The sequence below is a fragment of the Onychomys torridus genome, chromosome 2, assembly GCF_903995425.1.
Source record: "Onychomys torridus chromosome 2, mOncTor1.1, whole genome shotgun sequence".
NCBI classification, from domain to species: domain Eukaryota; kingdom Metazoa; phylum Chordata; class Mammalia; order Rodentia; family Cricetidae; genus Onychomys; species Onychomys torridus.
The window spans coordinates 63,507,614-63,530,255 of record NC_050444.1 but is presented as its reverse complement, the minus strand read 5'-3'; the positions used below and the strand labels follow the sequence as shown (position 1 = coordinate 63,530,255).

General features: G+C 47.0%; 1 protein-coding gene across 1 annotated transcript; it reads left to right on the top strand.

Moving 5' to 3' along the window:
• The first annotated feature begins 8,015 nt into the window (after window positions 1–8,015).
• On the top strand, window positions 8,016–14,054 carry Fam205a (family with sequence similarity 205 member A). The gene is made up of 4 exons (XM_036177401.1): window positions 8,016–8,159; window positions 8,744–8,789; window positions 9,249–9,309; window positions 10,349–14,054. Exons 1-4 carry the CDS (start codon window positions 8,016–8,018, stop codon window positions 14,052–14,054), a joined length of 3,957 nt encoding a protein of 1,318 aa, XP_036033294.1.
• Window positions 14,055–22,642: the final 8,588 nt, after the last annotated feature.

Below are 22,642 nucleotides of genomic sequence, written 5' to 3'. Positions count from 1 at the left end.
GACTGGACACCATTTATTAGGCACACACTGTTAATCCCAGCACTCCAGAGGCAGAGGCAGGCAGATCTCTGTGACTTCAAAGCTAACCTGGTCTACCTGGTGAGTTTCAGGCCAGCCAGGACTGTAGAGTGAGGCCCTGTCTCACCAGTGCTAGTGGCTGGCATAAGGCAAATTGTTTCTCCTTTACCCTTTCTCCACATCTGCATACCGACTACCACCAGATCCTCTGTTACAGAGAACCAGCATTTCTCACCACCAAGTGAACTCTATTGCCCATTTCTCAGTGTCCTGGATTTGCTAGCATTTTCTTTCTCATTTGGAACAGTTCTAGTTCCTAAAACCTGTAGTTTTAGACTAAACTCCAATTTGCTACCCCAGGAGTCTTGTCTGGCCCTGCTGATCCCACTGGAGCATTTGCTGAAGTTTTTTTTATTATTGTTTGTTTGTTTGTTTGTTTGGGTTTGGGGGTGGTGGTGGTGGGTATGTGTGTATAGCCTTGGACTCATTGGCACAGGAAAAGACTTTCTGAACAGAACACTGTGCAATGGGATGGTCCTTCTGTATGCTGTGAATATGTGTTGCTCTCATTGGTTAATAAAAAGCTGACAGGCCAGTAGCTGGGCAGGAAGTTAGGCAGGAAGGCCAAACTGAGAATTCAGAGAAGGAGAAGGGCGGAGTCAGGAGTCGCCAGTCAGACTCAGAGAAAGCAAGATGAGAATGTTGTGCTGAGAAAAGGTACCAAGCCACATGGCTAAATATAGATAAAAATTATGGGTTAATTTAAGTGTAAGAATTAGTTAGTAATAAGCCTGAGCTACTGGCCAAGCATTTGTGATTTATATTAAGCTTCTAAGTGATTATTAGCTGCAAATCACAGGAAAATTTCAGATTATAACACTGACAATAAGTGAGACCTCATAAAATTGAGGACACCATCATTTGTGCAAAGCAACAATGGGAAAATATTTTTTACCACCTATACATTCAATAGAGAGCGAATATCCAAAATACATAAAGAGCTAAAAACAAAACAAGATAAGACAAAACAAAACAAAAAACCAACCTATATATCAAGAAATCAAACAACCTAATTAAAAAATGAGGTACAGATCTAAACAGAATTCTCAATAGAGGAAACACAAATGGCTGAGAAACACTTAAAGAAATGTTCAACGTCCTTAGCCACCAGGGAAAGGCAAATCAAAAGGACTTTGAGATTCCATCTTACACCTGTCAGAACGGATTAGATGGTGAGGATGTGGAGCGAGGGGGACACTCACATGTTGCTGGTGAGAGCACAAACTTGTACAGCCACCCTGGAAATCAGTGCAGGGGTTCCTTAGAAACTTGGGAATTGATTTTCCACAAGATTCCCCTACACTACTCTTGAGCTCCATCCTCCCACAGAGACACTTGCTCAACCATGTTCATTGCTGCTCTATTCATAATAGCTAGAAATTGAAAACAACCTAGACATCCCTCAACAGAAGAATGGATAAAGAAATTGCGGAACATTTACACAGTATTACTCAGCCATTAAAAAATGACATCATCTGGTGGCCCATATTGCCATTAAAGACCACATAGATGCTCAGGGTCTAGGCCTGAGACCATGTTGGTATCTGAGGGCTGTGCCACTGCAGGGGCCATGCCAGTTTGAGTGACCAGTACTGTCAACTGAGGCCATGGTGTCATTTGGACCAGGACAGCTGCCAAGGGCCATGTCTAGGTCCATGACCGTACTGGGTCCATGACCCTATTGCAGCCAGGGTCTGTGTTGATGTCTGTAGCTCCTGACCCATTGAAGGCCATGCCAATGTCAGGGGTCCACATTGGTGTCCAAAGGCCATGCTGCCATGCATTGAGTGGCCTGCACTGTCACCTGGGGCCATGGAGACATCAGGCCTGGGCTACGACCTAGGTCATGTCTGGTTCCATGATCCTGCTACAGCTGAGATCTGTGTTGATGTCCATGGCCCATGCTACCACAACGGATCATAGGAACATACACATTGAAGTCTGGGGCCTGTGCTGAGCTGTCCTCACCCTTCATTGGCCCTGGGATAGCTGACCCTGACCCTGAATACTGAATGCTGCAGCAGGAGAGCTGGTCCCATCCCTCAGTGGAGAGCTGAACCCCTGCACTCGGGAAAGATGGCTCCGCCCCTCACCACATGTGTGCACCTCACCTGCACAGCCCACTAGAGCTGTTGAAGCAGATACAGATGACCCAGCCCTGAGGGCATGAGAGCAAGGAGAGCAGACCCTGGGCCCCCTTTGTCTGCCATGTGGTGGCATGGGCGAGGGAAAGATGCCCCATCCCCTCCTCTTGCTGCCTGTGGCAGGTGAGATAGCTGGCCCTGGCTACATGAGTGGGAGAACTAGTCCTGCCCCTCACCAGGCACAGCACACAAGAGAGGGAGCCCTGCACCCCACCTGGGTAGCACGCTAGAGCTGACCCTGAGGATGTGAGAGCAGGAGAGCTGATCCCGCCCCACACCTCATATGCCCCCCTAGAGCAATCGGGAGAATGGCCCCTGCACCTTGCCTGGGCAAAACAGAAGAGCTGGCCTTGGTGATGTGAGTGTGGGTGAGCAGAACCTGAGGACCTGAGAGCAGGAGAACTAGCCCTGGTCCTTGCTGCAGGCTGCATTGGGTGACCTACAGATCCAAAACGGCAGGCTGTCCACGACACATGACAAGAACAGGATGTCCAAGAGGAGCCCCAATGAGAGCGCATTATCGGTGGTGGAAAAAAAAAAAACCATTTTAGGAAGTTTCTACTGTATTAGGTTTCCACACTACCCCTCAAAATATCCATTAATTTTAGCCATCTCTCCCTGAATGAGGGTGATCTAAATGAAATTGCCAAATATTGGGGGAGACAGAACCCCAACTGGCCAATTCTTGCTACCAAACAAAGCTTCCAGTACCAGGATTGGGTTACATCTAATTGAGCTGATGGCCAAAAGGGCCCCATGGGAACCCCCAAACAGCCAAGACTATGGGTTGCCCTCCACAAACTGACAACAAGCCCCCATTTCTTAGAGAACTTAAAGTTGGGTGAGCAGGGAGGAGGGGAGAATTGGAAGGACTGGAGAGCAACAATATGATCAAGATATATTTAGTTAAAATTGTTTTGAATAATAAAAATATAATAAAAATATTTATTTTTATTTGGTGTTTGTATATGTACACATAGGCCATGGAAAACATGTAGAAGTCAGAGGACAGCTTTGAGTCTATTCACCTTGTTTTTAAGACATTTTTAAAACTGTGTGCCTTTTGCCTGCATGTAAGTGCACCATGTACATGCCTGGTGCCCAAGGAGACTGGAAGAGAGTCCAGATCCCCAGAACTGTTAGAAATGGCTGCGAGCAGCCTAGCTGTGGTGGCGCACACCTTTAATCCCAGCACTCGGGAGTCAGAGGCAGGCGGATCTCTGTGAGTTCGAGGCCAGCTTGGTCTACAGAGTGAGTTCCAGGACAGCCAAGACAGCCAAGGATACACAGAGAAAGCGTGACTCAAAAAAAAAAAAAAAAAGAAAGAAAGAAAGAAAGAAAAAAAAGAAAAAAGAAAAAAGAAAGAAAGAAAAAGAAAGAAAGAAAGAAACAAAAAGGTTGTGAGCTGCCACATAGGTGCTGGGAACTGAATTTGGGTTTCTGTAAGAGCAGCAAGTGCCCTCAACCACTGGACTCCTCCACCTTGCTTTTAAGGCAGCCTCTTTCCTGTTCTTTCTGCCACTGAGCTGTGGACCCAAGCTTCCCAGGCACAGCTGAACCTCCTAGCTCATCCTTCCACCTTGCCTCAGGAGTTATGAGGCTGGCATTACAGATTTTTGGGGGGCAGGGTATTATTATTATTATTATTATTATTAATTTATTTATTTTATTTTATTTTTTTTGGTTTTTCAAGACAGGGTTTCTCTGTGTAGCTTTGCACTTTTCCTAGATCTCGCTCTGTAGACCATGCTGGCCTCAAACTCACAGAGATCTACCTGCCTCTGCCTCCCAAGTGCTGGAATTAAAGGTATGAGCCACCACCACCAGGGTTACACATGCAGTTTTTGTTTGTGGGTCCCAGAGTCAAATCCAGTCTTTCAGGGTTGTACAAAAGTGCTTTACCTGTGGGGTCATCTAACCCACCCTTTATAAGTTATTTTTGAGTCCTGGAACTTTCAATGTGAACAGATAAAATGACTTGAAATAAGCCATTAACTTGTGAATGAGTCTTGTCTTTAAGACAAGGTTGTCAATCATCTGGAGAGCAGGAAGGTAGTATTTCTCAAAAGTATTTATACACTTACATTATGGTTTGGATCTGAAAAGACCCCCGAGGTTTCGTGGTGAAGCCTTGCTCTTCACTGTAGCAATCTTCAGAGGCGGGCTTTGGGGAAGTGATTGAATCATGAGGGCTCTGACTCGTCAATGGGTTATCCCATTAGTAGGTTCATAGTTTAATGGGGTATTGAGAATTAATAGAAACTTAAGAAGTAAAAGTGGGTGGGAGGGATCAGAGTACAAAGGCATTTGCCACTAAGCCTGATGACTTATGTTCCATCCCTGGAACCCACATGGTGGAAGAAGAGGCCCAATTCTTGAAAGTTGTCCTCTGACATCCACATACGTGCTATGACATATGTGTGCCTACACGTGTGTGCGCACACACACAAACACACACACACACACACACACACACACACACACACACACACACTAAATAAATGTGTAAAGATTGTTTAACTTAGAAGGTGGAATCTAATTAAATGGGTAGGTCCTTGGGATGAGTTTTGGGGGACATAGTTTGTCTTTCTGCTCCCTAATTCTTTACTTTCCGGCTTTCATGAGGTGAGTGGAGCTCTTCTTGCTCCCCGTTTCCATCCCCATCAAGATGCTCTGCTTCCATTCTCATAGACCCAGAATGATGGGGCCAAGTGACCGTGTACTGAAACCAGGGGTCTAAATAAATCTTTCCTCCATTGGGCCCATGGAGAATCTAGTAATCTAGCCTTGGGGGTCTTTTCAGATCCAAACCATAACACAAGTGAGAAGTACATTTGAGAAATACTATCTTCCTGCTCTCCAGACAATTGACAATCTAGAATTTTGTCATAAAGATGGGAAGATACCTAACACACCCTAGAACTACTCAACTTGGAAATAAGTGTTCATCACACCAGTAAGGAGGAAGGCTGGACGCTGCGGGAAATATGAAATAGACTCTTCAGGGGGTTGGGGATTTAGCTCAGTGGTAGAGCACTTGCCTGCCAAGCACAAGGCCCTGGGTTCGATCCTTAGCTCCAAAAAAAGAAAAAAAAGATAAAGAAAGAAAGAAAGAAAGAAAGAAAGAAAGAAAGAAAGAAAGAAATAGACTCTTCATAGAGTTGGTATATAAAGATTTTTTATTTTTATTTTTATTTTTTTGGTTTTCCGAGACAGGGTTTCTCTGTGTAGCTTTGGAGCCTGTCCTGGAACTCACTTTGTAGCCCAGAACGCTGTATACATAATAATAAACAAACAAACAAACAGATAGATAAATCTAAAAAAAAAAAAAAAAAAAAAGAAAAATCTAAGAAACAGGGTAAGTGTTTTGCAAGTCATTTCTAGGGCCAATCACTCTTGTGTTCTGCCATTAGTTTATGCATTTGCGTTTCCTGCTTGATCCCCGTGGACATTGTAACATTTCTGTAATGCTCAGGATTTCTGAAAATCCAGTAAGAATGGCCTTATAAAAATCTTTATATAGCCGGGCAGTCGTGGTGGCGGCGGTGGCGGTGGTGGAGGCGGCACACGCCTTTAATCCCAGCAGAGGCAGGCATTTCCGTGAGTTCGAGGCCAGCCTGGGCTACAGAGTGAGTTCCAGGACAGGCACCAAAACTACACAGAGAAACCCTGTCTCGAAAGAAAAGAATAACAACAACAACTAGTAGCTATTTTATTATTCAGGCTGGCAGTGGCCAGCTAACTAACCCCTCTGTGCAGGCACTAATTGCCCTGAGCAGGCAGGATGCTGTGATATGGATAGAAAGATCTTCAGATACTCAAAGCCTTGGGCAGAGCTCCACAAGAAAGCTGCATCAGTGAGCCTCCATGGAGAGCAGTGTTTACAGCTCTTTCCGCTCAAACCGGAAGCTTCTCCTCTTTGCTCCTACAGTACCCTTTAGAGATCGTGCTGCCTTTGCGGTGGGGTCTCTGCCTGGGCCTTTAGTTTAAGTACGCTATTGATCAAATCGGAGCAGCACCTAAGGACTGACTTTATTTGAGGACCCCGTGCTTACATTGGATGTGAACAGTAACCTAGGAGATCTAGTGACATATTGTTGGCTTGAGATCTGATTCTTGTTCCCTTCCCTCAAGCAGAATTAAGAATTCTGATGTTGAAAACTTGCACAGATTTGTGTGGAACAAAGCCTAGGGAGAAAAGGAAACTATAGATTGGGTAATAATCTCAGTGAGTTTGGGGTGTGTGGATTTGGTGTCATAATTTCCTTTAGTTGATGTTGTACTTCAAATGCATTTCAGTACTACAATGCAAGTTTCAATAAAAGTTAGTTTAATTAAAAAAAAAAAAAAAAAGGTGTGACCACCTTAGCTTTCCCACCACACCAGCCCTTCCTGAATCTCTGGTATCTGATTATCCCTTCAGTGAAATAGCAAAGATCTTCATTTCTGCCCCTTAACTAGGTTCTCTCCCTGAGCCCCTGTGTGCTTCTCAGACACATTTCCGGGAAAGGAAGGAGAGTTCAAAAGTTCCTCTGTCCCAGCCACTCTTCCTGCGACAAGACTAGTGTGCCAAAATGCTCAAGTTTTTGAGGATGACTAACTTATAAGTAGACAAGCCTAAGGATAGCTCAACAAGTGGGGAGGTGGTGGTGCAGCCTTTAATCCCAGCACTCAGGAGGCAGAGGCAGGCAGATTTCCGTGAGTTTGAGGCCAGCCTGGGCTACAGAATGAGTTCCAGGACAGCCAGGACTACACAGGAAAACCCTGTCTCATTAAAAAAAAAAAAAAAAGCTTAGCAGCCTAGGACTCCACTTGGCCTGGACTGTGCACACAAACCCCCTCTCCAAACAAAATACCTAATAACACGTTAGCAACTTAGGACCCCCTTTTGTGTTGAGCTGCATGCATAGATATCTCTAAAGAATTGAATAAGTTTCTTCACTCTTAACAACCGTCAAACTTGGACAGTTTCTATTCAAAGATGTTTCAAATACATCCCATAAGAAGGTAGAAGAACTGGTATGGTTTGAATTAATTTGGGGTGCATGTGTAACAAGGTGAAAATATGTACTCTGAGTGAACTTTTAGGGAGAATCCCCTATTTACCATCTTATGCCTGAGCATAAAGACTATGTCTACACATAATGATTAAGTCCAAATATGGTTAAGATCAGATGCATTATGGGAAAGGGTAAGTAGCACAGAGGTTATATAACTGTCAATCAAGACAAGAGTCACCCATGCAATCAATCTCTTCCTTCTCTTAATTTCCACAAAAGGAAGTGCCGAACCTTGTGGCCCTTTTCTTGTGTGCCCACTGTCACTATTCTAATGGCATTCTTTCTTTCTGATCTATACTATCACTTTGCTTTGAATAAAATTCCTACTTTGCAAATCTGTGTGTGCTCATTTCAATGAATAATATGTCAAGAACCTGGCAGTGCCTAGCCCAGACTCTGGCCACCAGTGACAACCACACAGTTGTGAAGAAAGTAGCCAAGCCAGCAGGCCGGCATGTCAGGGGTGAGTGCAGAGTGACAATGAGGAACAGGCACACTTTGTGAATGTGACATATTCAGTTCCAGGGTACACAACCTATAAGATGACCATATACCCTCCTCTACGAGCTTCTCTTATGGAATGGAGGGCTTTGTGATGCCGTCTGGTGGCCCGGTTCTGTCCTCTGTGAGGTAGACGTGACAAGGCTCAGCCCTGGGAGATATTAGGCGCTAGGATTCTGAATGTCCTAGGAATAGGGATGGCTGGTCTCCTCATGTTGATGAGGTTTGGACCATGTTGAGCTCTACGTATTTTCTGTGGGATACTGAATACTCCTTATATACCTATTTCTACATTTTCATCATTATCCTAATTATCTGGCAAGTGCAACAGAATTACCACAGATTGAAGTGCGAGCACACAAGGAGCTGTTGCCGGGTAGGGAAACCCTGAACCACGACTGAGCTAGCTGAGAAGTTCCGGTGTCTGCCCACCTTCCACTTAAGACCTCGATATCCCTATCTGACAGTTGGGATGTGACACTTTCAAGAGTATAATACCTTTCTTCTGTGAGGCTGGAAGTCTTCCCTTACCAGCACTTTCATGAGTGATGAGCCCAAAATCTTTCTATTGGTTTAAATAGAAGGCTATCATTATCTCAGATCTCCCAGTACAGGAGAACTTCCCAGTTCAATTTGTTACGTCATTTATAGGTAGAAGGTCTTTTATGTAAGAACACATCCTATAATGTGTCTATTGTTTAATCCGCAGTCCCCAGTAGAACTTCACTCAGTAGTTGGTTAGGAAATAGAGTTCAGGTCAGTTTCCATGAGAACCAGAAGGATGCAGAGACGGGAGGTCAGGGTGAAGAGGGTAGAGCACAGAAAGGGGCAGCATAGGAGAGTGCCAAAACTGCACATGGGTAATTGAAAGGAAAGTGAAAGGTGTATGATCCTTGTCACATTACAGACATGGAAAAGGAAACAGTCCCAGCTTCACACTGTAATATTTTTCTCTTTAAGCGTCACCGGAAAGTCAGGCAGAGGGCTAGAGATGCGGCATCAAGAGGTAAAGTCCCAGTGTCCCCCGACTTCACGCCCCCAGGAGAGCTCCCACGTTCCTCTTCTCTATGACCCTGCCCAGTGCCAGGTGCTCTAACTTCTGAGGCTCCAGAGCCACTAACTGGTGACATTTTTCAAAGGACTGCTCTGAGTGGGCAATCAGAAAGCAAGAATGTTAAAAGAAAAAAAAATTCTCTGCCTTACGCTCCTGATAGCAGAGAACTGAAGAATTAAGACGTCCTTCACAGTCGTTTACTAGAATGCATTTCACCTGTAGTTTTTCAATAAAATAAGCATAGCATTAATTCCCCCTCCGGGACAGTGCACTAGAAATGGGAATGCTGTATACAAACACACCGTAGAACGCTAGGTTCCTCTTGCTGAGCTAAAGACATGCTATTCAGATCCCCATGAGACACCCTTGAAGTGCTTATTCGCCACATAACACTGTGTCCTGATTCTGCAGCCAGGAGACTTTCCCGAGAAGAAGCTGAGAAGCCCTGGGAGCTGCTGACTATCATGAAAAGGTGACCTCTTGACCTTTGTGGTCTCTAAGCTGTAATGATTTTTTAGTCTAGTCTGGGCCAGAGGTGGAAAAAGGGGTAACTGTTCCCATTCCCACCTGCCCCAGTCTGTCCACAAAAGTCTATCGCATGTCCCTCCCCAGGGAGATCCATTCAGCCCTCCTTGGCTTACTTAGCCCCTCTGGGTCTGTGGGTTGTAGCACAATACTTAACAGCCAATGTCCACTTATGAGTGGGTACACACCATGTTTGTCCTTCTGGCTCTGGGTTACCTCACTCAGGATGATTTTTTTTTTCTAGTTCCATCCATTTGTCTGCAAATTTCATGCTCTTTTCTGAAGGGAAACAGAGGAGGAATGGATCTGGGGGAGAAGGGAGGTGAGGGGGAGGGATGGAGGAGGGGGAACTTCTGTTAGGATGTAATACACAGAAGAGAAGGAAAAGAGGGTGTTGGGGCCAATGGCTGGAAGGGGAAACGCTGTGGAGGCAAGGTCGCCAGCTGAGAGCGGTGTCCGGGCAGAGATGGTTCACCCCTCAGGAGGGAAGAACCGCCCGATACCCAGTTCTGTCTGGTAGGATCTCTGCAGTTCAGACCTGACTAGTGCATACTTTGTAAAGGACACTGCTCCAGCTGCACTCAGACTCCAAATTGACAAGAAAGTGGCTTTAGCATGAAGAAGTCACCATGTCAGACCTGTTCCAGCTCCTCCTCCCTTTCAAGGGCAAAGCCCTGGGTCTGGCAGGGCCCCACTGACCTCACCTCCTGTCTGTCTGGGGGTGGGGCAGTCGCTGGGACACCTTCAGCCCATCATCTTAATCCTCTACTTAATGTCTAGAGAGTGTGAATGATCCCACTGATTCCCTGGGCACAGCAGCAGGAACATCCCATACTTTGAATGGTTCCCACAAGGACCTCATTTGTCACAGTGTAGGCTTGGAACTGTGGGACTGGAGGACAGAGCACAGCAATCCCCAGACACGTTCCTCCAGGGGAGGGCAGGTGTCATTCCATCATCAACGGCGGCCATTTTTCTCTTCCTAGCCAAAGCTGGCTCCCCAAGGAGGGACATGTGCGGCAGCTCCTGTGTGTTGATCCCTGCTGCCAAGTCTGTGATGCTGCGTCTCTAGAGATCCAGCAGCTGCTGAGGAGTGAGAGAAGCCAGACCTCCCCTGCTTTGTCGGGATTGCCACTGGGCTCTTCTTGCCTGGAGATGTTACCCGTATCCAGAGTGTCTTTTGAGCAGAACGTGGAGCTTCATCCTAGGCACTCCAGACGTCTTCCACTATCATCTGGGACCCCAGTACTAGCACAACTAACAGAACACTTAACACAGTCGACCAGTGTGGTCGGTGTCCGACAATGCTGGGCTGATCTCCTTCAAGTAGGAGAGGAATTTCATCGGACAGACGTGCCCATGGTCTCTGAGACGGTGGCTTCCTCAGGGCTTAGGGAGCCGGTGGTTTTAATGACTGCAGGGGAGGTAATGCACAGCAATTTAAACTATGTCCCGCAGAACCAAGACCACCAGCCTTTCAACTCACAGATCTCTTTTCAAACCGTGAACCCGGAGAGTACTCAGGTCATGCATCCTATGACCCTGTCTCTTGTCACCACGGTCCCCCAGCCATTCCTCAGTCCTGAAGTGCTAAGGCTTCTTGAGCTACATGTGAGAAAATTGGTACATTTCCAAAGATGGGGGCTCCCCAGACGTGTAGAGGAGTCCCTAAGGCAACTTATACCAAACCCACCAATGTATTTCCAGCCTGAAAGTAACCAGCCAGTTTCTTTTATCCTGAATACTACTTCTCGAAACTATGTTGACAGGTTTGGGAATATTTCCCACCAGACCTGGTGCTCATGTACAGACAGCCAACCTACCCAGACCTTTTGGGTTTCTGAGTGGTCTAATGTGGAACCAAAACGAAAAACACACTGTGAAGAAATCCCAAGCCCTGTGGGAAAGCCCTTATTCACTCCTGACCATAATGTTCTGCGTAGAATCTGTCTACTGCCTGAGGGACAAGTTAACGACTCCAGGAGCAATCTTCAGAAGCAATGCACTCAGTTATTCTGCGGCCTCCCTTCCATGCACAGTGAGTCCTTGGTTACTACCTTCTTAGGCGCTCAAGATCTCTCCAAGGACACACCCCAATCCTCCTACAAAGATCCAGATCTCTTGAAGGAGTCCTCACCCTTCCCCTTGCTGCCCCACACTCTACCTCAGGCACCCCCTCCCTGTTCCTCAACTTCTTCAAATGAGTCTTTGTGGGAACATCAAGACGCTCAGCTCAGCGTACCATTTCTGACTCTGGCTGAGTGTAAAACCTTGGAATGGCATCTTCTACAAAGACAGCTTCAGCTTCGGTGGGGTCTGCCAGGTGTCATCCCCAGATCTCCCTATGTGCAAAGCCACATGCAATATAAGCCGTGTAATAAAACAAAGCCACAGGAGACTTTAAAAAAAGTCTCCTGTCCAGGGAAGTCCTCCTCAGTCCTCACCAGAGACCTTTTCTTCATCCCAGATCATACACGCAGGCTGCTGGAATTCCACCTCCAGAGGCAGCTGATTCACCTCCGCTGGGGCCTGCCCCAGAGGATCCAGCGCTCCATTCACTTGCTGCTGTCCTCTGCTGACCAACAGTCCCGATCCTGCAGCAGCCGGGCACTGCCCAATGTGAGCATCCCACAGCCAGGCGACCCAGAGGCTGATGGGTCTGATGACATGTTTGCACTTGCAGTGGACAGATCGTCAATCCCCACGCCACGCTTGTTTTCCCAGACAAAGGCAATATTGAAGAGCCATGTTGATTCCAAATGTGGACAGATCCACCAGGGCAAGGTCCCTGCTTGTGTCCAAAGTTCCTGGGAGTGCAGAATTCCTGGGATCTTAGCAGTAGGGACTCCCTTCTCCAAAATTTCATCAGGCCAGCCCCTGGAGCTACAGGCAGAAAATAACTCTGACTTATATCACAAAGTTGTTCCTCTGGAACCAGAGGCCTTGGACCAGGAGAAGCAGGCTTCATCAGGTACTCTCATTGAACACTGTAAGCGGCCCCAGGCCCTGCCTGAGGAAATGATTAAGAAACTGGAGACAACTTTGCAGCATAAGTATCTGGCCTTCCTGTCAGGCCTGCCTGCCCTTTACTGTGTGGCCCCCTCTAGAGCAACATCCCCAGCGATTGTTAGCCAATCTGCAACCACAGAGATGCCGCCTGGACCTGTCAAAATACCACAGGAAAAACCCCTAACTCAGATGATCCCACTTGAAGACCCATGTCGGAGTGGGCTTGAACCTTGTACTTGGCATGACGAAGAGGCTTCTGTGAACACTACAGGAGAGGTCCAGTCTGAAGGACAGGTGGAAAGGAGGACAGAGAAGGTGTTTCTAGACAGCCAGAGAGAGATCTTGGGGAAACTGAATTTCCACCTGAAAAAAAAGGTCCTAGAGATAAAGTTGGGAATTCCTCTAACAGCTGATGACCTCAAAGAGTCAAATGCAGCAGGCCCAGAGAGTGAATCCATGCAGGAACCTGTCAGGAGTCTAGACATCCCAGAAGGCACCGAGCTCCAGAAACTGCCTGGCTCAGGTGACTCTCCTCCAGCCCCAGATGCAAACAGGGTCCACCTTAAAAAACAGCCAGCCACTGCAGGACAGACTGTATGCCATAAGCCAAGCCAACCTAGTTCCAGAACAGTAGCCCATGGTTCTGTCCAGAGGGGCTCCAAGGCCTCCAAACTCAGGAATAAGACGGAGGCCCAAGTGTACTGTATTCAGATGGAGACCAGTGGGGACGAGCCCAACCTAGAAAAACCCTTTAGCACTGAGCCTCAAAGGCCAGACAAGAGCAAGTCCTCAGCCCACATCCCCACGCTGACAGAAAAGAGCGAAGAGCCAGGGAAACCTGAGGCAGTGGGGGACCTTGGAGAGATGGGTGCAGATCTTGGGCTTTCCCCGACCAGTGAAAAAACACAACATGATGGAGATCAGGAGCCAGAAAAAGGGCCTCAGCACAGGACACCTCAAGGCTCCTCACAGCAGAATCAGAGCTTTCATCTTGAGGATCCTTGTCTGCCCAGCCCCCAGGATCCCCCTGACCTTGAGTTCCCAGAGCCACCTCCAAAAGTCTTCATGGAGAGAGAGCCTGAATGTGACAAGCAAGACAGTCAAACCAAGGTAAATGTCACCCCGAAGCCTGCAAAGATTGCTAAGGTCCCCCAGCCTGTGGCCTCCCAGGCTTCCCAGGGCCTTCCTTTCCGTCACCCACCAACTCAGGGAAAGCCTTTTGGGGGCCAAACTTGGCAAGACCACATTTCACGAGGGCAGGTGATGCCAACTTCTCCTCACGCTAGCCCCAGCCTTCCAGAGGCTGGCTTGAAAACTAAGATGAAATCCTTTTTTCACGCTATTAACCCCAAGATAAAAGGAAAAACACATGTGGAACCCATAGTCTCAATACCTGGAAAAGCAGCCAAAACCAGTAAAGAAAATGTTGACAAGGGTCTGCCTCAAGCCAAAAGCCCCACCAAGAAAACGAAGACAGAGAGCTGCAGAGGGCCCAAGGCCCACTCTGTGTCCTCTGAGAAGTCAGTGATCGCATCCTTCTTAACTGCTCCCCACATTTCAGACAGTAAGCTCCGGCCAGGCCCTCGACAGTCCGGCTCTGTCTCAGCACCAGGCCGGCCCCGACATTGTCCCCGGCACTGTCCTCTATTGGCTTATGCCATTCAATACAGAAGCCCACCCTAGATCCCAAGTCCCCTCGGAAATGTTGTTCTGCTAATGGAGACCACTGAGGGTGATGGCTGCCTCTAGGCTCCCCCTGCTCTGTATCCTTCAAAGAGCACTAGTGTTGTCATTTTCTTTAATGAACAGGTGGGGAGTGCACCACCCAAAATATATCCTGTATCTGTAAACAGTCTATCTTTCCTTGTCTCTGCTGTATATTATTAAGGGAAGGGATGAAGGAAGTGATGACATTTCTGCCCCCCCCCCCCACCATCCAGGAGAGGAAATTTAGCCCTAAATTCTCATGCTTGTTTTAGAGAAGAACCATTAGTGCACCTTTCTTCAAGGGATGCTTTTGAGTTTACCAAGGGCAAGTAGCTAAAAAGAAAACACACAAAGTGTGTACAACAAATATCACAACTGAGTCACAGAATCTTGTTCACTCCACTGGTGTAGGGAATATCTTCAAGAACCCATCTAGAAGCTTGCTTCAGCCCCTTTTTCCTGGTTCTCATGCTTCAACTGTGTGGCCTAGGTGCCTAGATCCAGGGAAGGCAGTGGGGTGGTGGTGGTGGTGGTGGGTGGGGGTGGAGGTGGGATTGGGTGTCGGGGGGAGTGGTGGGGGAGTGGGGGTAGGGGTTGTGGGGGGGATGGGGGTGTGGGTGGGTTGAGGGGGTGGGGGTGTGTAGGGGTAGGGGTTGTGGGGGAATGGGTGTGGGGAGGTTGAGGGAGTAGGGGATGGGGGGTGCACATAGAGGGAGCTCTTGTACTTGGGACAAGGCCCCTGTGTTCCTGATTGGCACATAAGGAACCAAAGGTCATTTTTCTTAGCACTAAAACAAGCCTAAGCAGGAGGCTAGCCCAAGGCCTAACTGTGGGGGAAAGGTGTGAGGCCACTGCAGGCTGCTTGTGTGATAAAGGAGTGAACAGAGCTTTAAAGTTTCTTGGCAAAGAGGCACAGCACTAGAAGTAGGTAAACATGTTTGAGACCGTCAAGGCTTACAGCTTGTTCTGGGCTGTAGTCCCATGTTCTGTCTATACCACACGTGCCTCCGTCATTTTAGCCCACCCTCTCTTCTGCTACCCTTACTCTCCCAGTGTACTTTCTTTTTATTCTTATTTTTATTGTATGTGTATGGGTGTTTTCCTGCATGTATGTCTCCACATTACCTGCATGCATGGGCCCACAAAGGCCAGGAATGGGCATTAGATCCTGCAGAAATTGCAGCTAATGGACCCTGCAGCAGTCAGGAATTAGGATGTCCACCTGAGAGTTGCCTTTCAAATATGCTCAGATTGTTCACACAATTGTTGTTTACAATGTCATGTTACTGTAAAGGTTAGACAGACATCTCCTTGAGTGGGGACGGCTGGGCAGGCAACACTGCTCTGGCTTCCACCTGGGATCTTCTCCAGTTAGGATGCTCCTGTTTGGTTTTGTTCTGTTTTTGTTTGTTTGTGGGCTTTGTTTGGTTTTTATTGGAGTTTTTTTTGTTTTTGGGTTTTTTTTTTCCCTCTGAGTAGCCCTGGCTGTCCCAGAACTCAATCTGTAGCCCAGGCTGGCCTCAAATTCACAGAGAACTGCCTGCCTCCACCTCCCGAGTGATGGGATTAAAGGTGTGCGCCACCACCATCTGGCTTCCAGTTTAGGATGCTTTAGGAGCTTGGTGGCTCAACCCATGCCCACCATGGAGTCCTTCAGCTGTGGCAGGCAGGAAGATGGCACTTGTGGAAGTTCCAGAAGGTCCTTGAGAGCTTTCAGCTAGATATTTGTGCTCACAGGCTGGTGCCTGTGAGCATACCAAAGCACGTGCTGGTCTCCAAGCTCCCTGAGTACCACAGTACCTGCTCTATACTTCAGAGCGTAGCTAACATCTCACCTCTCCTCCTTCTCTGAACTTCCCCAGCCCATGGTCTTCCTTCTCCTCAGCTACTCATTCTTATACCTCGCTCTTCTAGTCTGTGGGCGGTGTTCAGTCTATTGTTTTCTCTCTCTGCTCTGGACTTTTCTAGATGCCTCTGGCTGTTCCCTCTCTTCCTCTCTCATATCTACAATAAAACAAACAAACAAACAAACAAACAAACAAAAAAACTTCCCCTTAACCAAACCACGGAGCGGTCATGCCATCAGCTTATACAGAGATCAAACTTCTGGCCCTAGGCTGTTTTTGCTAGTATTGTCCATTACTTGGTTGTTTGGGGGACATCTGTTTATTAATGAATGAAAATGTTGTTTGGTTTTCTGTAATCCTTCTAAGGAAATGGAGAAAATAAAGACTGTAAGCAGAATATGAAATGTAAGCTCCAAACTATGCCTTGTCTACATTCCCCCTTACAGACTAAATGAAGTGTCTCCTAGAGGGCTGAGGGCTTCTCAAAGAGCTTGCTCTACTGAGACATTTCTAGAAGGCTTCCCTGTTACTTGTTTAGCTCAACCACCTTGTATTCCACGCTTATCTCTATTGTGAGGTATCCACCAAAGAAGATTTCTTAGACATGGGTTTAAGCCAATAGAGGTCTTTATTAGCTGGCCAGAGACTACACCGGGTATTCAGGATCCCAGTGCAGTCCCAAGCCTTCCTCAGGGTGAGTTTTCAGGCACAAAATATATTTCAGTTAACAGGGACAGTTAGCCAGAAGCAGAACTTCAGAAGACAAAACAAGGTTGGTACATTTAGAGACTTTCCCAGAGCTATGGACTATGATGGATCAGATCTTCATTTTAGTTTGGCAGGTGGAGCTGACTGTGTGCCGAGTTTTATGGCCTGAATGGTACTTCCATGGTGGTGTTGCTTATGCTGAGGTCTGGGAGCCTGTTACAATCCTATCCCTGTCAACCACCAAAGGCAGCCTCGGTGGCCCTGGACACAAAAAACCCTCTTCACATTATCCTCGCGTTCCCCAAAACCTGTGAGGTCAGAAGGTTGTTTTCCTCTAATTACTCGGACTGGGGCAAGGATTGGTCTCCCTGGGGAGAAGACCGGAAGCTCGAACTTGTTGAGAAAGCCTGGGCACAACAGTGTACCTCATGGCTGTGCTTGATCATAAAATCAAAGATTTGAGTTGGAAAGAAACTTTGAAGTGGCCAAAGAATAACTTTAAGATGACAAATATGAACAAGTGGTGTGTGTGTGTGTGTGTGTGTGTGTGTGTGTGTGTGTTGCAACACAGGAAGATGTTCCAAAAGTCTTAGTGTTTTTATTCATTCATTTGTTTGTTTGTTTGTTTTTTGAGAATTCTGACGTCAGATCTCTGACCCTTGGGGGAAAGATACAGATTAAGGTCAAAGCAACGAGAATGGAATGTGGAAAACAATCCTCAGCTCTGACCAGTTAATATTACTAAGCCCCAGTGTCTCTGTGGGTAGGGAAGGAAAACTCGGCATGTATATCCAAAGCCTCAACTGTTCTTAACATAATAAATCATTAAAATATTAATAAAGATGATTCTCAAAGCCATTTTTTTGGCCTGGTATTTCATATGAGCTTTAAATCATACAGATGGATTAACAAAACAAAACAAAACAGCCACAACCATTATCTTCCTCCGGAGATAATGTGTATTGATTGAAAGTTTTCCAGACACCCTCTTTTATTGGACAGCGTCAGGGGGCAGATTTACTGCCCCTCTTGGTTGCTCAGTCCATACATCCAGACAGTCACTGGACTCTAATCCCGGTCATTCTCAGATCCCCTCTCTGACTGTCCTTGAAGCTCACTTTCTGTCCTTCGCTTGCCTTGGAAACTGATTAGTGTCTTGAGTACCTAGAACACAGTGGCCAGTACACAGTAATAGATGAATCTAGTGTCTGCGCTGCCAGGCTGACAAGCACTGTGCCCATCTATCCATCTGATGAGCCCTATGGGGAGTGCCGTCAGGACACACAAGGAAGTACTCAACTGACACGAGAACTCTAGAACATCCACAGTGAAAGTGGCCTTCAGGATCACCTTTCATTTAATAACTATCTGAATATGTTACTATGTGCCCACTATGACACACACACAGGCCTGCTACAGGGAGCTTAGTTCCCGACTTCATGCTGCCCTGGCTTGCTTTCTAGTGCTGTGATGAAGCCCACGATCAAAAGGAACTTGGGGAGGTAAGCTCTTGGTTTGGTTTTCCTTACACATCCTGACCACCGTCAGTCACTGAGGGAAGCCGAGTCAGAAATGTGGAGGTAGGAACTCAAGCATTGACCATGGAGGAATGCTGCTTACTGGCTTTATCCTCCTGGCTTGCTTAGACTGATGCTCACACATTGGGCAATCATCAATCAAGAAAATGCTCCCCACCCCCAGACTTGCCTACAGGTCAATCTGAAGAAGGTTTTTTTCCTCACTTGATGTCCCTCTTCCCAGATGACTCGTGTCAAGTTGACAAACACGCAGGTGACAGACACATGTCCAAATCGTCTAATCAATGTATACACTTAAAGGGCTGACACCTCAAACTGTGCAAAAATAAAATTCTGGATCCTTGACCCAAACCTATACACGCATACCAAATCTGCTCCAGTCTCCAGCAGTATTTTATCAGCTCATGGGAGCTCCATCTTCCCAGTTATTCAGGCAGTGAATAGTGGTGGCATCTTTCACTTTTCCCCTCTAACAGACCCATCCAGTCTGTCAGTAAATCCTGTTGTACTCCCTCATATCCCGACTGTGACCAGATGCCATGCCCTCTACTGATTTCATTATTGTGGTACCAACAGAACTAATCTCTGTTTTATCCTGACACTATCACCAACAGCCTGATTTAGCACAGAATTAGTTCTGACTACCTAAAACGGACGACACATAGCCTTGATACCGGATGTGGTGCTTTGAAAGATGGCCCCCATAGGCCCATAGAGAGTGGCACTATTAAGAGATGTGGCCTTGTTGGAGGATGTGTGTCGATGAGGGTAGGTTTCCAGGTCTCAGAAGCTCAAGTCAGGCCTAGTGGCTCACTGTCTCTTCCTGTTGCCTGTGGATCCAGATGTAGACCTCCCAGCTTCCTTTCCAGCACCACATTCACTTGTGTGCCACCATGCTTCCTGCCATGATGAGAATGGACTAAACTTCTGAACTGTAAGCCAGCACCAATGGAATCTTTTCCTTTATAAGAGTTGCCGTGGTCATGGTGTCTTTTCACAGCAGTAGAAACCCTAAGACACCAGATAAGGTCATCAAGGGTGAGTATAAATAAAGGAGAAATCTAAGGATTGGCACTAGGCATACCTCTACTCTAAGAAACTGAAAAACACAGGAAGGAGGGAACGAAAAGGTGGAAGAAATGTAGAGGGATATGGTTAAGAAAAAAATTAGAAAAGGGATAGCCCAAAAGCAGGGAAAAGCAGGAGCCACTGAGGCGGCAGAGAAACCAGAAGAGAGGTGGTATAATAGGAGACAAGAGAACATCTCAAGAGAAAAGTGCCAGCTGACTAAGAAAGATGGAATCTGTTAGATTTACCGACAGAGAGAAAATTCCTGTCTTCAGAAGGGACTCAGGGAGAAGGGGAAGTAAAAGTGTGCCTGCCTTCCCAGGGAGAGAAACCACTCTGCACACTTGAGATTAATCAAGGAAAAGCCCTGGAATAAGAGCACATATCTGGCTCTGGCTAATGCTAAAGAGGGGCAGGCCTCAAATTGAAGATTTTATTAACTTATATACACTGTGGGCTTATGCATTCCACATACATTGTCATATTAAATCTCTGGCCCCAGGTTTAACTAACCAGACACAGGGGACTGCAAGTCTGGCCACTTGGGCAGACCTGAGAGTTGCATAGCAAAGCTATTGTCTTACTGGAGTCAACACACCCCTTTGGTTAAATCCTACATAACTTAATATCTCCTAAGGAAGTTATTAGTAAATCCTTTATAACATAAATCAATGTTACTACTTCAAGTTTCTCCTGAGTCAACTGAAGTGGGCTGATGTGAGAACAGAGAGAAGCGACTGGTAACTGTAACTGTAATCACTCTTTCAAGACATTTATTCTATAGCGGGGTAGAAAAGTCATAGGAAGAAATGGAGATGTCCACGGAGGGTGGGTTTGTTGGTTTGTTGTCTGAGAAGCTGGGAGTCAAATCCTGGGCAAGTGCTAAAGAGGATGAACTCCATCCCCAGCACCCAGGTTTTCTTTTTTCTTTTCTTTTTCTTTTTTTAGCTGAGGATCAAACCCAGGGCCTTGCGCTTACTAGGCAAGCGCTCTACCACTGAGCTAAATCCCCAACCCCAGGTTTTCTTAAGAAGAGACAGGGCATGTTGAACACAGGTAGTTGGGTCTGAAATGCATGCTTAAAGGAGCATCCGCTGCAAGCATGGTTGCCAGGCGGAAGTGCTGAGGTGAGACCTTGACTGTCAGTTTGGTGGCATTTAGAATTGCTGTGAACCCAAATCTCTGAGCTTGTCTGTGAAGGACCATTCAGATTCGGTTAACTGAGGTAGGAAGAGCCACCCTAAATGGGGCTGGTACCGTTTCATGGCCTGGAGTCCCAGACTCAGTTCGCTGGAGAAAGCGAGCTGAGCACTCACATTCATAGCTGCCAGCTTTCCGACTGCAGACGCAATGTGACCCACCGGCTGCCTCAAGCTCCGGCCGCCATGACTTCCTTACCATGATGGGTTATTCTTTCTACCTGGGAGCTGAGATTAACCCTTCCTCCTTTAGCTGTTTTCATCAGGCTTCCTGGCACAGCAAAGGGACAAGTAACGAGTGTGATCAGCAGGGAGGTGCGTCTGGGGAGGGCTTGGTGAAGGAGGCTGGGTCGATGGGTGCATGCCTGAGAAGGGGGTATGGGACACCGGCTTATTTCATCTCTCCCTTTCTTCCTGGCCATTTTGAGATGAGCAGTTTTTCTCTGAAACGGCGGTGAGTCAAAAGACAGCCTTCTGTAGCGCACGCCTGTAGTCCCAGCTACTCTGGAGGCTGAGACTGGAGGATCGCTTGAGTCCAGGAGTTCTGGGCTGTAGTGTGCTATGCCGATCGGGTGTCCGCACTAAGTTCGGCATCAATATGGTGACCTCCCGGGAGCGGGGGACCACCAGGTTGCCTAAGGAGGGGTGAACCGGCCCAGGTCGGAAACGGAGCAGGTGCATCCAAGGCTGCCATTCGACATAGAATTTGGATATCATATAAACATTGTCTTTGTACCGCAGCAGCCTTCCTCTTTTCTAGTTACCGTGGGCATTTTCTTTTTCAGAGTAACCAAGCTAGCAGTGATGGAGTGTCCAACTCAAGAGCCTGGTCTTATCTGAAAGCACAGACATCTTGTTGGCAGTAGAACATTAGAGAAGAGACTTTCTCTCAGAAATAGGCGGCTGCCAGCGAAGACACAGAAGGGATGAGAGCAGGGAAGGGACCATGAAGTTGGAAAACTGGAGGTACACAGAGCTCCGGGAAGTTAACAGGTGTGATGGCTAATCTTGGTTGCCAACTTGACTGCAGGGACTCACATGCTGCTTGGGTGTTCCCCTCTGGACCCCGGATTAGGCACAGAGCACACCCAAACACCGATTTCCAAGCACAAACCAAACACAAAGAGATCCTTTATTAAGCAAGGCAAAGAGAGGTGGCTGAATCTGAATCGGGTAGAAACAACAGCAAGTAACTTTGCAAGTATCAGTTTCTAGAGGAGAAAAAGGGAGGTCTGTGTTAGAATGAGCTAGGGCATGTTGGTAAGTTCTGATTGGGTGTTTTAATTAGGTTACTCAAAATAATGAATGTTAGCCGGGCAGCGGTGGTGCACGCCTTTAATCCCAGCACTTGTGAGGCAGAAACAGGCAGATCTCTGTGAGTTCGAGGCCAGCCTGGGCTATAAGAGCGAGTTCCAGGAAAGGCGCAAAGCTACACAGAGAAACCCTGTCTCAAAAAACCGAAAAGAAAAAAAAAAATGGATGTTGATTACAGGACCTTGATGTTTTGATGGTTGGACCTTGGTGATCAGTCTCAGGAACGAGAGTCAGTGGCCAAATAAGGGAATGGGCTTTGGGGCTAGCTTTAGGAGTATAATCTGTGGTTTAGCAGCGGGGAGAAGGGTAAAAGGCAAAACTTGGCACTATGTTCGCCATGCTCCGGCCTCTTTTTGCCATGAGTCCTGCCTGCCTTTCATTGGCTACATCTGGAATCAACCGAAACCCACGCAGCTGGGCACAGCTGTGAGGCATTGTTCTTAATTGGCTCATTTGCAGTGGAAAGACCCACCTTAAATCCAGATCATTTGAGGTCAGAAGGTCCCCCCTAAATCTGGGCTGCACCTTCTGTGGCAGCCCACATACAAGGACGTGGGAGCTTTTGCTTTTTGTCTGCTAGCCTCATTCTCACTGGCAAGTTCATGTGTCCTGCTGCTGAGGCATCCCTTCACTGGGATTAGAACCTACTTATTTGGGCTTCCAACGTAGACTGAAGACCAGCCAAGGAATCCAGCCTTATAGACTGAATAACTACTGGATTCTTGGTCTTTACATCAGGAGACAGGTATTATTGGACTAGCCAGAACACAGCCTGTACACCACTACAATAATATATATATTCTATCAATTTTGCTCCTCTAGAGAATCCTAATACAGAAGATAGGACTTAGGAGGTTGGTAGCAACGTTAGAGCACAGGTGGGCATGAAA